Source organism: Typopeltis vanoorti, chromosome 18 (assembly GCF_054136105.1).
Source record: "Typopeltis vanoorti isolate ZY-2024b chromosome 18, IOZ_Tvanoo_1.0, whole genome shotgun sequence".
Classification (NCBI taxonomy): Eukaryota; Metazoa; Arthropoda; class Arachnida; order Uropygi; family Thelyphonidae; genus Typopeltis; species Typopeltis vanoorti.
The window spans coordinates 58400164-58419439 of record NC_143566.1 but is presented as its reverse complement, the minus strand read 5'-3'; the positions used below and the strand labels follow the sequence as shown (position 1 = coordinate 58419439).

General features: G+C 33.9%; 1 protein-coding gene across 1 annotated transcript in view; it reads right to left on the bottom strand.

Annotated features, from left to right (window-relative positions):
* Positions 1 to 18039: 18039 nt before the first annotated feature.
* Positions 18040 to 19276, bottom strand: part of LOC150096700 (ELAV-like protein 2) — a 100668-nt gene continuing 99431 nt past the window's right edge. The window contains exon 7 of the mRNA XM_090408001.1: positions 18040 to 18382. Within this exon, the coding sequence (XP_090264127.1) occupies positions 18061 to 18382 (322 nt within the window). The 3' untranslated portion in view covers positions 18040 to 18060. The remainder of the gene's footprint in view (positions 18383 to 19276) is intronic.

Below are 19276 nucleotides of genomic sequence, written 5' to 3'. Positions count from 1 at the left end.
AAGATCGTGGCGATCCGTGCATCATTCGATATCTGATCAGTTGTTAAGTGTCGTTTATTATCAATATTGTGACCTCGATTTATCCTTGTCTGATCCTGTTAAAGTGATGTAATTAGGTCCTCTATTCTACTCTCTATAAAATTACCATAGTCGCGTATGTTTCTGTTTAAATATTGACCGTATACATAATATACGTGGTAAGTAACGTCGCATTAGAAAATGAAACATTAACTGCCATCGCACGTGACGAAGCATCCCTATTTAGACCACTAAGGAAGTGCTCAAAGGGCTAAATTAACGGTGTCTACTATCTCTATTTCTCTTCTTTTTCCATTAATTAGTAGTGCCAGCACTTAACACTGTCATTTGTCAAGGATGCGTGACTGTCTGCAAGTTTCCACCGACGAAATTCATGAAAAGTTTTACCCGCGCAAAACAGACGTATAATCCGAGTTTTAATTTATGTTTGATGCGTAACACGCACTTCACACTTAAAGGACTCATTTCTTTCCCGTTTTGTTGACGTGAATATTTCTTGTTCATAAGAAACAACGATAAATAACTGAGAACCAACATCAAAATGTTGCTTTTTAAAATTTGAGATGAAACCCTAAAGAATAGTTTACGCCAAAGTTCATTTTTGTTGCTGTTTTGCTATTTAAAATAGTTAATTCACCTATTAATTAACGTGAATGGGATAAACAATTTAGCCAGAATTGCAAGTTTGTCCTCTGGTTGAAATATTAGCATCAATAATACGAATCAGTTTTTTGGGGGAGAGTAGTGAGTGGTTTGTTGATTATTTCTACTTACCTCCGTTCCCTGATGGGTCACACTAAGCCCAAACTCGCCGGCTATTACACCAGAACAATTGAAGCCGGAATTCTTTGGTTGCAGTTACTTTAGACAATCCTTTTTGCTCGCCTCAACTGTCTAGTTTGTGTTCATTGTATCGCTGCTTCTTGAGTTTAGGATAGACACATGTAAAGGAATAAGATAGGTTGTTAAAAAAAAGTTACTGCTGTAATCTATTGTCTGTTCGCATTGTGCCTTCCGATATGTCTCTTTGTAGTGTCCATAGCTCCGTCGAAGACGACCTTTTGTTGAAAATGTCATCAGTTTAAAATGCCGTGCAGGACGGTATTTGAGCCCAGCTCTTTCCAACATTTGAACCCAAAATCAAATCCCGCAATGCCTTTTGAACCCAAAGTGCATCACCGATTTCCAGCCGAGAGGTTTTCCTCCAGCTAGTGTTTTTAATCCTGCAAAACGGTCAGAACACATACAACCAATGGATGTGACGCTCAATTCACTGTAATTAAAACAGACCTTTGTAGACTATAGTAGTATGGCGGCCGGATCATTTAGTTGATGGCAACCCATCTATTAGATGGCACCATTCTTCATCGGAAGCCTGAATCGTCTTTGTTCTAAAGTTATGTTGTGTACTCTCTAGGTAACATATTCCAACTAGCAGTTCGTGAGCCACACTTTTGACCAGTTATCGCCATGAATTATCCATCCCTCAGTATCTTCTTTCTTTAACCTCGAAAGAAAATGTGATTCCATTGCGAGGAGAGTATATCTTTATAAGTCCTTCAGTTAATAGGCATTAATGCCTATCTAGAAAATAAAATACCTCACATTCTATTTTAGAACGTGTATCTAAGCAATACCTCCTCAAACAGATGACCCAAATTCCTTTCGGAGTGCGTGAAATGAAAATATCTTGTTGATCGGATCTTGAGCACACAATGCAAACATGAATTGGCCGTAATTCAGCATCGATTTGAAATACGTGTTGTATACGAATTCCAAGATCATTCTTTGCTAGTATATCCTATCATACAAGACTGATTTGTATCATTTCTCAAACGCAAGAAAGAAAATTGGTTGAGTACCTATTTTTAAAATTTTAATGTGTTTGTTCTATAACAGATGTTAGACAAGTAACAAACTCGCGATTTAACTTGTTTAAATTAAATAGAACAGGTCGTAAAGAATTCGCTTGACTAGCGCATACTTTGCTACAGCTACAAAACATTATGCACAAACCAGCCGCAGTTGGTTCTGTTATATGCATTAAAATTGTAAGGCCAGCTCTTTGTTTGATGCCTTCTACACATACTAACACTTTTAAGGCGATATAAGAAATACATTCACAATTTATTGTGTGGCAATTATCTAAAAATCTTTCCTATTTCAAGGGAAAATGCAATCTCTTGCATATAAAAATACCTTCACAGAGGCAATTTATCATTGTGTCACGAACATAAAGTATACCTCAACTGTTGGATCGAGTTTCTGCTATACTTGTAAATATCATCAGCGATTTAAAACTAGTGTCCAGAAGGAAGATGCTGCAATAGCAAGAAGTCATTTGTGCTGAAAAGATATGGTCCTGTTCTAGAAAAGATACGCACACCTTATAATATTCTCTCATTTATTTATTCACCAAGTGTTTGTGAATAGTTCCGTGATAACTCCAATACCTAACCTCTACAGCATAAATCCTGATTTGAATCCTATGGGGGAATACACGCAAGACATTCAGAAGCTATATATCCCACTAGATTCAGGTGGGTTGGAGTTGAAGCAGTGGCACTCAAATTTCAATTTGAGTGTTCCTTTAAGATATCTCAGAGTAATAAACTCTTAGGAAGTTCAATAAGACGATTTTAGCTCAGGAGGCGATTAGAAATGAATTTGTTTCCAAACATTGTTTAGAACTACAGCCGAAGAAACAAAACCTTTTAAGTCGATGTATTACATTTGTCTGCTTTGTAGGATGAAAACCCCTTCCACTCCCGTTTACATTATGATCGGAATTGGCATCATCGATCCCACCTGGGCTGCGGAGACTCGAAGTATTGGAGGAGATATTCCCGTGTTCATTGAAATTTGAAAAGTAGTAAATTTAGCTAAACAAAAGTCATTATGTAAAGCTAGGGTTCATCAGCAATGTCGCTAGTAAATCGCCATGTCGGTGTAGTAAATTTGTACATTTACAGAATTTAAAATATTTTATTCGGTAAAAGCAAGAGATTCGATGCCAGCTACTACAATTATGAGGAAAGATAAAAGAATAATCCTTCTGAGTAATGTGTGGTACGCTTACAAACCTCGAAGTCTCAAAGTGTCCCGCATCAAAGAAAAGTTGCCGGCTCGGAGCAACTGTCTATTCGAACAATTTAAATCTGCATTTTCTCTTCCTTGTAGAGAGGTCATACGAGTGAATCACATCTGCTAAGTGTGCACTTCCACCTATTGTTGCTGAATTATTTTCTAAAAGTACAATTCAGAAACAGCTGAAAGATTTCATTAATCTCATAAGCCTTGTCTGATTGTCACAATCAAATGAAAGCCGACAAAAAAAAAGTTATGCTAATTATATTTATGCACTTTAGGGATAATTGTCATTAGCAACATATGAAATTGTTGCTGATGGAATAATATTAGTCTATAAATATTTAACATTTCGTGACAATTAAAAAAAAAAATTCTTGGCAACGAATAGAAAAATATTTCCTATTTCGTCATTTTTATGCACGGAGACCGATATGTACTTCTAGGTACTTTGATCACTCTTCTGCGAATCGACGTTATAACTGGTGCGTCTAGAATTTATGACTTTCAGGAGTGAACTATATTAAATTTAATATACATGCACGAGAACTACTCATGCGCCATTAGTGCGATCAGAATAGCCCAATATGTCACTATATATTTTATATATTTATTTGTGAGCGCGCGCACGCACACACACTCCAACCTTTATCACACTATTAGATTCGCGGAAAGGCAATGTAATTTAAAATAAATTTTTTTAAATATTGATGCCACCAGCACTGCATTTTACTGATATTTGCAAAACTCCTTTAGTAAATAAATGTGCTAAAGTAGTTAAATTTAAATAATTGTTAATAAAATGATGTAAAATATAATTTTAATATAAATATTTTAAGATCTACTAATTTTATTAAAAATTCAAAAAAATAAAGAATATATACCGATCACACTATTTTTATTTTATTATGTTTTAAATATAAGTGCTGAAAGCGGTTACAAATATCAGTAAAATTCAGACAAGATATATATTGAATCAATCGACCGTGAGATGCGGTGATTGATTCATTCAATCCAAAATCCAATACTCTTGGAGGGTAATGGATGGCAATGCTGTAGCCAATGAAGTTCTGAGGCTCGGCTATTGCTGTTACCCTCCTGCCATGATCAGAGCTTTAATTGCTCAATAACACCTTATCCCTACGCTGTCCTCTACAGATAACGGGGAATATGAAAAGCATACTTGCTTCGCCCCTTTAAGCCAGTCCTTATAAGGAAATATCAGTAAGTGGGAGAAGATAAAAAGTGATTAGATATCAGAATCCAATACCATTGGAGGGTAAGGGATGGCAGTGCTGTAGCCAATGAAGTTCTGAGGCTTGGCTATTGCTGTTACCCTCCTGCCATGATCAGAGCTTTAATTGCTCAATAACATTGAGCAATTAAAAAAATCATTGCTCCTTATCCCTACACTGTCCTCTACAGATGACGGGGAAGATGAAAAGCATTCTTGCTTCGCCCCTTTAAGCCAGTCCTTATAAGGACTATAAGGAAATATCAGTAAGTTGTTATTCTTAACAATTTGGCTACTGTGTTAAGTTATATATAACGGTTATTGTAACTTGGTAAGAATCGTCATGACTACTATTCGTCACGTGCCAAATCTTGATCAGTTGTTCGGGAAAACGCCTTCTTGAACAGATGCGCTTTTCTTAAACGGAGTAACATCTAGTCTCACAGTCGCATGAATGCGAGCCCTCAAATCGTAATTATTCGGACTAGCGGAAAAGGAAATGACGCTGCTATTGAATTTCATTGTTGGCCACGTGTCTTCGTTCGTATGAGGCTGTCTGATCGCCATTGGAACAGTCTCCTTGAGCGAGATGAAGCTTGTAACGTGAACGAGAGTTTGAAATGATTATTCATGTTATTGCATTTGAGCTGTCTAATTTTATATTAATATACTACAGTATATGTAATGTAAAGTGGAATATATATATATAGTACTGAAAGAATGATTCGTTTTATCATCGTAAAATATTTTAATGGAAGAGACCATAAGAAAATGCCTAATTTGCCTTTAAGCTTTTAATTCAGCAATTAGTTTAAAATATGTTCTGTAAGGTTATGAGTTATTCAACTTGACATATCTTACAAGATGGCGCCACGTGTCATAAGCAAATAAAACAGTCTGTAGAGACCAACAACAATGAACTTACATTTGGCTAATTAGTGTTGATGAATCGCCTGCCACACACACACAGCAGATCATTTACCACCTTCGTTGCATTGAACTTGTTTACCTCCAGAAAGAAAGACTTATTTACGAATGCACTTAAGCAAACATCGTTAGATGAGTTAGGTATCGATATGTTACGTAAAGCTTTATTTCAGAATAACTCATCAGGAAAAAGGATACAATACCCGTCGTAAAGAGATCAAAAGGTTTTGCGTTTGAGGATATTCCATCACTTAATACGAGTCACATAACGAAAGTTGGATCTCGCTCACTTCGAAATTTCATTTTCCTCGCGAATTGAATTTAATGAAAAACGCCTCATTTAGTATTTTATTAACCTCTTTAGGCAGGTTTTGGATAATCCGAGGTACGTATAAACCTATAAGTCCCAAATCCTGTCAATATTGGTTTTCGTAACCCATTATTTCAGAATGGTTTATGCCTAAATATATTTGTGTGTAAAATTGCATGTCTGAAGTGATTTGAAAGAGTTGAATATTTGGTCTCCAAAGCTCAGCCCACTTAACGATGCTACGAGGGAGGGATGTACGCTAGGGTCCAAACCTTTAGTTGGAGTAATTCATATTACTTGCAATGAAGTAATTATCCCCAATTTTAGGCCAGTGAGTTTAAAGTTTTCGAAACTCACTGGCCTAAAATTGGGCCAGTGAGTAATATAAAATAATTCATAATAGTAATTAAGGTATAAAGTATTCGCCCAATTTCAAGCCTCCGCATCCTGAGAAACCCGCGTCTAGCATCCCTTTGCTGTTCAAGGTGTGATTAAAGAAACTGGTGTTTCTGACATCCAAAATAAATAGAACAAATGCCTAAATGAATTTTTATATCAGTTATTTGCATTGAGAATTACCCACAAACAGTAAGTAGAGCAGAATCGTCTTATTTTTAACTTAAAATTAAATGTTAGCCGTACTTTTAGCTTAATATCCGTCTAGCGAATATCACTCCCTCTATCGAGTATCATTCGAATTTGAAATTAACAGAATTTAATAAGCTATTTGCAAATAAAAACGATCAAGAAATTTTGATTTATAGGGAAGTAAATCAACATGATGTGCAATACGCATTAGTTTGTTCTATAAAGAACTAATGTGTATTCTTGTTTTACCAAGAAGAAAAAAAAAATCATTCAACATTCTGAATAATAGTAAATATAGTATTTATGAATTATTTCCTGCGAAGATTTCGAATATCAATTTGATATTTTTCTAAAAATGCCCCGCATGTACATTTTTCGTATTTTTGAATAATTCAGAATTGTCTTAAAGTTCTTTTGTCATTTAGGAGTAATCAGACTGAAATCTGCGTATTTGCTCAAATCTTCAATGCAGTCTTAATTCAAAACCAAGTTTTCTCACGAAATATTGGTGTAGTTGATTAATTAGCGTCTCTTGGCATGGCGTAAACAAAACAAAAAAATAAATACTTAATGATCAAATCTATTTAACCATAAAATAGTTATTCATCAGCAATGTTTATCTATAAAAAAAACTCGTTTGAATTATATTTATAAATGAAAATCACTTTATTTTCATTTTATTCTTCTGTAAAAATGAAAATTTTCTGAAGAAATATTTCACACCATTATTTTAATATCATAGGTATTTAACTTCTTGAAAATCTTGGTAGGTTTTAATTTAATATTTAAGCATATTTCTGTTTGGCTTAAATTTCAGATCTAAACTTGTACCTTACCCTATGATTTTTGCTCGGGAAAACAATGCGTATTTCATTATTCTTAGGAAAGTTTGAAAATAGTGTACATGTTCTTGATTTTTCACAAGAATTCGGAAGATAAGACAGAAGGAATGGTAGACCCAAGGAAGTTAACTTACCCACGAAACATTTAAATCTTAACTACAGAGAACTTTCTAAGAAATAGTGTGAACATCGTTAGGACTTAACGCAACTCGATAATAAGATGCATGACGTATTGCGATGGTCTTATAATGCAGTACTTGATCAAATATTTGGTGTTAGATTATAGCATCTTGCCCTTTTAGTTTAAGACGTCTCAAAACTCTGATCACCGGTGTTTCTCAGATGTGGTTTTAGAAATCAGATTTGAGTTACCAATGAAGGTCTGGATCTGATTTTAGATTGCTAAAATCAGTTCTTATTTTAGCAATCTAAAATTTTACTGCGTTCTTTAAAAATTCATTTTGCTTATTAATTTCTGACACTATTCACAGCCTATTTCTATTAATGGCCTTGAATGTATTTATTCTCCAAACAAAGATTCGAGATATATTTACAGCGTCGTTACATCAGAATAAGTAATTTTGGAATAACAGTTTCAATTCATACATTAACAGTATTTTAGTCTTAATGTTCTCAAAACGGAGCAGTTCAGAACTTCAAAATAAAGGAATTATATCTCCAAACGAGTATTTTAAAGTTTTCTATGGCATTATCATAACCAAAAGGATGAAATAATCATCTTTAACAAAAAAAACTGAAGTCCTTATTCAAAGTCCAATTATGTAATATTTCCATACTTGGTAGTTCAGCATATTGTGAGCTAGAATTTATAAAACGGTTTCTCCATAAATCAGTTTCAAAAAACGTATTGCGTTACTGTAACTCAATTAAACTATTTTACTGATTAACGTTTCTTCAATAAACAATTAGTTGCTTTGTGTTAAAACACGACCGGCCACATGTATTAGTCCACCTCCAATTTCCATCAAAACTTGGTAATCCTCCTCGCATTCCATGGGTGAGTGTTCGTGTATACGAACAGCATTGCTCCAGTTCATCAGGAAGCCGAATTATGAATATTAAATACATTGAAAGCAGACATTCCCAATTTGAATCCTCTCGTGAAAACTACAGATTACTGGATTCCGTTTATTTAGGACCGCATAATAGATATGACGTAGGCTTTAATATTGGGCTGGTCAAAATTGGTTTATCAAACCAAAACGGCATAAAACGATGGAGGTTGAATTGAACACTGCGAGTGCTCACTTCTCATTACCTTATAACGTTATATATATATCCTACAAAGTAATCATAATATTGCATCTGTTAGCATCATAATCATTTTAACCATTAATATTACTGACAGGATGGGTGAAGCACAAGTGCTTTTCATATTCCCCTTTATCTGTGATGCATCGCAATCAATTTCAATATATTTACTTTATGATGACTTTATAAAATATTTTGACAGGTGTAATTTTGCTCAGATTATTTAGATAATAATTCATTATTTTTAAAATATTTTAATTGTTTAAAATATTTTAGTTAACTTGTCTAACAATTATATTTATTGAAAATATTCAAAAATGTCTACTTTAAACACCATATAAAGCACTACTGATAAAAATAATTGGTGCTGCAACTTAAATTTGTCGTGTTGTACGCTATTTGAACTCATTTGGTATGAAGTAAAATGATCAAACATGAAAACTACAGCAACATCTATTTAGAGAAAACAAATTTTAAGATAATTATTACACTTAAATTTATTAGTACTTTTGACTGGTTGGTTTAATAATATTAAGTGATTTGTAAAATTATTCCTTCATTTGGATTATATTGTAAAAAAATTCTTAGATACGAAATTTTAAAGTAAAAGTTGTAATGTTCAAATTGTGAGAGAATTGTAGAAAATCAAATACAACTTATTCAAATCAATTAAAGTTTATTTATAACATCTCTACAGTTCACAAAGTGTAGAAGGCATTAAGTTAAAAAGGTATCGACTAACATCAATATGTTCCTTGAGCACATTTTGGCAGCAGCAATAAACAGCAAAATTATTAGATGGTATAAATCAACAGGAAGTTTCAGATTAACAATACAGAGACTGAATAAGGAGCCAAAACTTCTAAAAATCGTATGCGAATCACCACAAACAAACGTTCTTGGCGGCCATCTTAGAAATTGTTATTTTCTTGATTACTTCAAAGTGAATGCGTTTTAGATGCTCAACGAGTTTTTCTAGAACTCTTATGGACAAGGGACGAAATTGTGAGCTCAAAATACACCCTCTGAAAAATTTCAACGTAATGCTATGTTGTGTTCTTTAAAAGATCTTGCCTGAAGCTATTAAAGTAACATTACAATACACACCTGGAACACTATTCTTACATAAAATGCATCATTGAGCAAGGACACAACAAATTTTGCATAGTTGAGGCAGTCCTGAAGATTCGTTTAGGGCCTGCTGATGGAAGATCTTTGTAGTATGAGTTAAGTGGATTCTAATTATCCAAGAACTGTTTGTGACTAACAATACTATGGACACCCGATCACTATTACTGTATTAGCGAGCTATGGTAAGCGAGTGTTGCCTCTACCCTTTCGAACATATGCTACGTTCTTTAGGCAATTCATAATTCCGATTGAAAGAAATCCTGCGATATTAAACAAAGATGGAATATGTTGATAGGGCATATCGTACGGAAACTATCAAAGCTTTCCGAAGATAAATATTGCCTTAAAGATTACTCACAAGAATCAAACGCATGGTAATATTTGGAAGAATTCAACTACGCATTTATCACTTGAAAACTGTTGATCGTGTGCATGAGAATCCGACTGGATTGGATGCACACTTGCTTTTAAACATATTCCTTTTCCGATACGATATTTAAATTATGTTTTATTAACTTTCCTTGAATTAAACTAAAATGTTAGTGTTTTCAAGTTAACAGATGATCACGTTCTCCTTTTATTTTAGTGTAAGGAGATGATTTTGACCACCGAACTACTTCAAAAATTATAAGGAAAATCTGACTTGCGTTTATACTTTTATATTACTATATAAACATTAAAGTTTGATTCCTAAAATCGTACTCACCTGAAATTAAGACTAGTGATTTCTAGTTCTGAAAGACTAGCCAAACTCTAGGTTGTTTCAACATTTGTGCTGAGTAATACCAAACAAAAACCCCCATCAAGCTGTGGTATATTTCTAATATTCGCATGAACTATAGATATATGGGAGAGCTTACCAGATGTATTTAGTGATGGAGAACTCGGTATTCCTATTTAAAAATATCCAGTTCCCGCGCAAATAGTATCTCTCAATTCCTATTGGTCGATACGTTTGGGGAAACTTAAATCTGGTGCAGTGAATAAGTGCGAGTTTAAGGGAACAGCACTCCCACCCTACTGAATGTGAGAATAGCATTTCTATATAAAATGGATATTTATGATCTATAGAGCAATATTAAAGTAATATTTAGCCTTCAAGAAACTGCGTTTTCAGTTAGACTTTGATTTTTTCCCCCTCGAATACTCCAAAACGGTTCTCATTCCAAACTACAAATATATTCGTCAATATACAAAGCTTTATATAATAGCATTAAAGATGTGTAAGATCACAATAAGCGTGCTTTGTCCATAAGCTGCCAGAAGAGGAGAAAAAAAAACATACATGTCACTAGTTAAAATTTTCAGACTGGTGTTAACATGGCAGGACTAAGATTGAGCCTGTGAAACTGTCGCATCTCCTCAACCCCTTAAAAAAAAGGAACAGGTCACCTTCCCCACCATATTATGCATTTTTTTTTATGAAAAACTTCACAAATATGGACATTTTATTCGTTGTATTTATAAGATTGATGCGCACATTCAAATACGAATAGAGAATTTACAAAATGCTAATAAAAGTAAGTAATCATATATAAATGCAAAGCCCTAACAAATGCTTAGAAATAAACATTACATTTTAGGTGTAAGAAAATTCTTTTATCTTTATTAACAAATTCCAGTCTTTATTTAGCAAGCAACGAAATCCATTTATAATGTGTTAACTCTTAAATTTACGATATGTTTAAATAGACACTACTATTATCCAATTTTTTACATCATTATTTTCAACTTGGTAATTTGCAAACGTTATACTGACGATTGAATTAATAAATAAGTTATACTTTTATATAAATGGTGTTCTTTCCAGTTTTAACCCAAAATATGAGAAACTGTTCACTTCTAAAATTATAAAACACCTACTTTAGGTTAACACCTAGGTTATTAAAGGATATTACTATATATTTTTATAGTATGTACTTAAGCCGAAGCTGAGTATTTATCATGTTTCCTGAATGTAAAGTATTTTTATTTCCGAAATTAGCAAAGCTTTAATGATACCAAGACATTAACACTTGCTTTTAGAGTATAAAGGTGGAAAGTAAAGGGATCACAATGAGGAATTTTAGATGTTTTTTTAATCGAGGACTGAGTTATATCAGTCTCGAAAAGAGAAGTCCAAAAGTTGGGTGCTTGTCTTATCTCTCTACAATAAAACTTGTTTGAATATTCGATTGATATAAATTAACATACTGGAGTGCTGTGGGAGGTGAGCGAGTGATTGCCTCACGAGTGTCCGAGACTTCGTGATGATCCAATGATGGTAATTTTCTAGTCAATTTCACTGATTACAAATTATGAAAAAATGTACATTACCATTTTTAGAAAACACCTCAAAAGCAATCCACTGAACTCAAAGTACACTGCAGAGTTAAAATACTTTTCTATATGTTGCTGCACTTCACATGAAAACTACAACATGGCTTAGAATTTAAGCTGTTGCCAATAGCAACTACCCTTCCTTTTATTGATATACTTCAGCTGAACTTTTGACTACTGTTTAAAACATTAAATTCTGAGTAATTTTTGAGGTATTTGGTTGTATTATTTGGAACACTTTTCTGGAAGCCGAGCTTGCATAGGGCTGTTTATTATTTTTTTATTTCCTATTTCTGATAATGAATTTCAAGAACAATTTGACACACACCCAACTTAACTAAACCAAGCCTTAAAAAGTATACTTGGCAAAAGTGATGATCCTGTAGTTCGGGATTTGGACTCAGAATCCAAGAAATCAAATCACCCACCCAACCAGCATGTTAATTTCAAAGTATTCCTCAAAATATCAATTCTTTTGGATTTAAACCATCCATAACTGAACTATTTTGCTAAACATGAGGTCTGTCAACATATTACATTTGGAAACATTTAAATTCTTACTTGCTTGTTAACATATAAGAATGATTGAACTCAACTACCTTTATTGTGATGAGCAAAATCTTAGCTAACCCTTAACAGCAGATGTTATAACGTAACTCATTAACGTTCACATTTTTTGGACTGAAATAGCGTCTGTAACTATACACAGTCATACATAATGTGGTTATTTTAAATATTTTTTTCCTAAGAGGACAGGTGACATCATCGGAGTTTAGTATAAAGCATGATTGTCCGTATTTGTGCACGAGTTGTAACCTCGGAGTGCAAAAAGTGGACCTCGCCGATTTCAAAACAAGTACTATTCTGAGTATTTCGCAGTATTATTTACTACGTGGATATGAGTATTATGAGCATGAATCATGCATATATATTGCATGTTTCAAGTGGAAAATTCAGGATGTTTGTGGGCAAGTTAAATTATCCTCGTGAATTTAGCACTTATGCAAATCCAATGTGGTCAACATGGGCAGATTTAAACACGTTTGGCACTTATAGAAGTCAGCTAAAACAGTTTAAATTTCATGCGACGTTTACGATATTAATTGCCCAGTAATAAAAACAAAGAAAATATCCACAGTAAGAATAAAATATATTTAATGTTCACCGAATAACGTCGAAGTTGTTTGTGAAGTCTAGAAAGTTACATTATGGTTTTAGATTCCAAACTCCCTTATTTTTTCGTTAAAAATAGCTAATCGCAATGAAGGATACTTATTACTTTCTTTATCCCACATTACACATTAAAGATCTATGACACCAATTAGGTTGACTCGTAAATCACTGAAATAAGAGTGACAAGTTTGAATCCTACCATTCAGAAATGTAATTCGAAAAAGTACTTCAAGAATATTTGCATTTAATGGTAATAAGACTAGTGGCAACTGTGATCCTCTTACCCACAGCACTACATATTTACACACCTAACCAACTTCCCATCCTGTTTCAGTCTAAAAGTTATATTTATCCAAATTTCGAAATGGTGTATATGTTGGAAGTAAAGCATTTATATATTTATTGATTTTTAGATGAAAAAAAACCAAGTGTTTTCTTTTTATATAAAATTTCTCTGCAAATGATATTTAGAAATCTGTACAAAATTTGAATTACATTAACATTTCATTTCCACTTAACACCAGTTATTCTGATGAAAATATGACATGTCAGTATATGTTCACTGATTTTACAAAATTAATGTTTATCAATCTGTCAATTAACAATCAGTGAAAAGGGATAATTACACTTCTTATATACGATTCAATGCCACTGGTATCAAAAATTATGGTAACATTAATTTTGTATATCAGTGCATAAATAATTATTAAACCTGTAGAAAATCCGATTATGAAAGTCCTATTTAGGAAAAGCTTTATAACGACAACTTTCATTTGACTAGTTCATCTTTGGAAGTATAGTGACTCGATTTGTACATAGAATTTATGGACAGATTTACGATGGACTGATTGTGGTGTGGATGATTCGTTGGACTTCAGTTTATAAAAGCTTGTGATAAGGGTCAGAAAAGTTTTAATATTAGTTAAAGAAAAAAGATCCCAAGAGATAATATAGACAATTTCATTTATTTATGATCGAAAAGATTCTGAACAGAGCATTCTAAACAAAAGTTGGTTAAATGGCTATCAAGGTTTCAGAAAACTAATACCAAAACTTCAATGACCCTTGAAAACTAAACGGTAGTTTAAAAAATAAATGAAATGCGAAGAAAAAAAAAATTGTAATTTTAGGAACGCTTTCATCTGACTGTTAAGAAATTAGCGAGCTGGGAAAATGTGAAAGAAAGAGTCATTAATTCAGGATGGTGGAAATTTATTAAGTTTCAACATGGAAAAAGTACAAATATTGCAGTACAGTCAAACTACGCCAAGAAACACTGGCCACCTGTATCCTTTTACAAAGGGTTTTTAAATCTCGTTACACCCTTCGGGTTTTAGGTCTTTTTTTTTTTACAATCTACATTTCAATGGCAGTTTCTTCTAGTAACAGACAGAGCCAAAAAACCTGGCCATGTTTTCAGGTTGTTTTTTTTTTTCTTAATAAAATCAGAGCCGCACCTATTAAACTTCGGAAATTGTGAAGCAGCAAACTCTACTGAAACAGAACTTTGGCCATTCCAGTTAAAGGATTGGTGAGAAAGGCGCAGTCAACTCTCAATACCCCCCAAGGACCGTCGATGGCTTAGAGGTAAAAAAAAACAAAAAGTCATCAATGACGGTATGGGGAGGGGAAGAAAAAGGTTATTGGTACAGCTCACAAAGAACAGAACCATTTCAACTGTCAAGAAGTTTTGGGGATAGCGAGCAAGCAAGAGTGTAAACTTTTCTTTTTTTTTTTTTTCCTCAGACACCAAAAATTGACTATGCGACTGTTATTAAACAATGGTCGAACAAACGGTAGATTTAAAGATACAGGAAAAAATATGGCCGCCCTGAGTCATATGAAGGAATGGGGCGTCCCTACATCAAAGATGATAATGGAAAAACTCTTACCTTAGCCCAAAAAAGACTACAGAAAAAACAGCTACTTCTTGACATACGGCTTAACAACTGAACACCTACAACTAGCGAAAGAAAACACGTCTCACAGTGAAGCACAAAACCTATTAAGTCTACGATACGATCAAAATGGCTACTTAAATATTGACTAGAATTGCCGACCAAACTTCATGCAAATTTTCTTTTTAAGTAGAAAGTTGGTGAGATTCGTTTTGGTTAGGGGGAAAATTATGGATGGAGTGAATGGATTGGGAATAATAAATTAAATACCACAGCTTTCCACCACTCGAGAAGTATTGAGTATTATTGGTGGGTACTAGTGGATGAATGGGATGGGGAGAGGTTATACAGTCAGATGCGTTAACTAGAATGGCCGGCTTGAAAAATCCAAGTGTAAAATGTAACACAGAGGGACACAAATAGGGGATAAATACTAATAAGTTATGAGATTCAAGAATGCAAGTACAATGAGATAGGAAAAAAAAAAGAAATCGAGATGATAGCAGACAACAATAAACAGACGAGGACCAGGCCTTGAACGAAAATAAAGTCCTTTTAATGTTAGGCCTAAAACTTCTGTCTGCTTGTTTGTGTTGTACCGCCACATCCGTATTTGCGGGGGGAATAGGTTTTAAAGGGGGGAATGGAAATATTCTCTGTCCGCCACTACACTTAGGTTCTTTTATTGCATCGAAAAAGGGGGTGAAGAGGTATCACCAAAATACCTCGAAAAAATGGAATGTTTTCTTGGGGGGAAGGACCCCTGTAAAAAAGGGGGCCAACAACTGGTTAACCCAGTTTAAGACGAACACGAATTGGGGAGGGGATGAATTCAACTTAATAGAGCGAGAGAAATATGGAAATAGGCAATGATTAATGTGAGCAAAAAATGCTCAGAATATATGCGCTTATTTCAATTTCCAATGATGTGATGAACGAAATAACACCCAAAGGAAATTACCTAACTAATAAGTACTCCATTGGGGAAAAATATTTGACGAGAAAAAGTGGCTTGTCTCAACAAACAGCGGCCAAACTCGAGATTAAGATGCTAACATTTTCAAAAAGTTCCCAAGAAAGTTGCATACTGTATTGCACCTTACACTAAGCACCACCTGTTAAAATCTCTTTACTAGAAGTGCCTTTACAAAAAGAGCACTCCTACAAACTGACTAAACCTAGAAAAAAGGAAAAAATCCATCTCGAAACAGCGCCACTATATCAAAGTCTTCTCAATACGGAAGACGGTCAACGATTGAAAGTCAAGAATATTTAATGTACATTTGGTTGTCTTCAACAAAGTGGGAATGTTAGATATATATTTCTTTTTTTTCTTTTTTTTTTTACCCGCTGTGATTCTAAAACACTCGTTGATTAGAAAGAGGAATGTTTCCCAGTCACGTCGACTGGTTCACAGTCCCAATACAACCCCCCATTTTTTTTTTTTTAGTCATCAACGTTACCATTTTATCAAAAATGTACTACCTCAACTATATTTATCCACTGTATGTACAAAGTTTGTGACCATGCTAGAATTCTTGCTGGGCTTAACGGGTTTTTTTTTAAAAAGCGTCACCTGGACACACCAAAATATGACACTAAAGATAGGGAAATTTATAGCAAACCGTTTCTCCCCAAAAATCCTCAAAAAGCCCAGTAAGAATATCTCAGTACCCGGCGAAGGAGGGTATTAAACCGAAGTGGAAGATCTAGAAGAGGCAACTTGGTTTATTCCACATTGATTAGGCATTCACCATTTAACAAAGCCTCGGACTTTAGGCTTAGTATCTCACCACATTTTTTTTTCTTATCCTGGTAAAAGTTCCTCTACCGACGGTTCTATGTTTTTCTTTACAAAAATAGACCTCTCTTGTGGAAGTTATATTGTGGCTGAACAGTTGGCTCGTCCAAAAAGATCTTTGAAGTTTTTATCGATGTCAGAAGTATACAACAGCACAGAATATAAGACCTGTGCTGTTTATTTTTAAGGAAACCCATTCAAAATACATGCACCAAACTGTCAGAACATGGGGGGAGAGAAGGGAAGAAGTGAAAAAGATGGGAAAAAAATTAAATAAAACACTTAAAAAGGATCATTTAAAGTGCCTTGTGCAAACAGTTACAAACAAAAAGTGTGATATAATGAAGTGAAAATTAACTTCAATAAACAAACAAAAAAATCAAAACCCATGAAGTCCCACAAAACCAAAATTGTAATTCACAAAATTAAAAACAAAACTTAAATTAAGATTTTTTTTTTCACAACAGAACTCATTTGCTAAGAAAACATCGAAAACTAATCCCATATCAATTAAGTAATGCAGGCCATCTTACATTGGAACATAAATATTTCTAAACATATCACTATTTACTACTGAGAAATACAAGGGAAAAAAAAAAGGAATGTGTGGGTATGCAATGTCTGTTATTTACAACAGACCCAGACAAGGAAGCTAGCAATAAATAGTGCTTATACCTACTAATATATATATATATTATATATCAATGTTAAAAGTAAAAAATATTAACAATACATTACTTAGAATGTGAAGGAGGAATAATTTTAAAAGGTATGTGTGTGGCATTATATATTATCTTTTGGTAGTAGCATGACTAGACATTATCAACACTTTAATTATAAACAGTTCCCCTTACCACAAGAGGTCTCTGAGATCACTGGAAAACGCGCCACCTGGTGGCTACGCTTCAAAGTTCGCGATTTTTTTTTTTTTTTCATCCCCGTCAAAAAAATTTAATTTGTATAATGTATACACATATATATATAATATATATAAAAGAAAACTCAGCCAAATATTTTCTTGGCATTTTGTTTGCCAACACACAACCCCAAGATAATTTAACAAAAGAATTTTAACCGAATACTGTAACAGGGCCTAGAGAGAAAAAAGCACACGAAAAATGTGCTTCTAAAAGATTTATCGTATGCCATAAGGCATACAGGTCTTAACTGTGTATATTTAAAATTTTTTTTCTCCCAAATTTTAGATTTAAGTAGCAACAGTAATTTCATGATCCAATTGACTAGATTTGAAACGCATCACCAACAGACAGATTCTGGACAATCTGATGGTGATGCACCTGCGGCTTTGTCGCTTGGGGAGGTGTGAATAAGGGAAGAAGGGGTGTTTTTATCGGGTCTTTTTTTTTTTTTTATCGTAAATAGTTCCCGACATCCCCTGAACACACCTCAATTTATGGCTGGTGCCAAGAGGTAGGTCTTTATGTCTTACACTTGTTGGTCTTGAAAGAGACCTGGAGCACTCTGTTTCCGAGAGTATAACCATTTAAGCTCTGAATAGCCACTAGAGCTTCGTCATAGTTGGTCATGGTGACGAAACCAAATCCCTTGCACTTGTTGGTCTGCAAATCCCGGATCACTTTGACGCTTTGGACAGCCCCAAAAGGACCAAATAATTGCCATAGAAGGTTTTCCTCTGTATCTGGGGCCAGATTGTAGACAAAGATACACCATCCTGATCCATTCATGGCATTGCCCGCAAGCAGTGGATTGGCCAAGAGGTCGCCTGCCAAGGGGGAATATCTGCAAGAAAATAGGGAGGAAGAAACTCCAAATGAAATTGCACCGTTTTTTTTTCTTAAAATATTCCACATCGATTACGATGTGGATAAATCTAGTAACTATGTTTAGTTTTAACGTTAATTTATTGTTAATCCTAGATAAATTAGATATCTTAAGTTAATCAAACTAGATTGAATACTAAACGATAAGGTATAAATTTTAAAGGGTGTGTGCAGTTTTTAAAATAGTTCTTTTCTTAACCAAAAGAATTTGTATTAACATTATTAAATATTTAAAATATTTTAAAAATCGTTCACTTTTTTTTAAAAAAAATTAACAATCCAAAATAATAGATTACATTTCAAAATACAAATTTGGCTAGTATTAGTAACAATTTGTATGAATCTATTATGAAGAACTCAGCTTGTATAATTCTGCAGTGTTAATATGTACTCCTTCCTCAGTTTTGGACATCTTCCAATATTCAAGATGACCCCAGGAAGTTCCATAGAAATGAGATTTATAAATTATAATTATACAGAGTACAAATTATAACCAGCGCGTTGGAATTTCTCAGTAATCGGCCGCCAGTATCCAGGAACAAAAACTGTTCAGGGATAAGCAGCTCAAAGTTAATGCATCTGAAACTTGTTAACTAGATGTACTAATATTCAAGGTAATTATGAGATACGTAACTAGGAAAATAGGCTACTTTAAATGGATTTAAAAAGTCAAAATTGCTAGGACGAATAAAACACATCAGAAGACACTGTCAGATCATTCCCCCCCCCCCCACCTCAGCGAACGCGATCAAGGTTTTCGAAGACGAAAGATTAGCTTGAAAATGTGCGACTATTTCTGGGAAGATGTGTAACAAAGCTAATTGAATCAAATATAAAACCAAATAGTACTAAA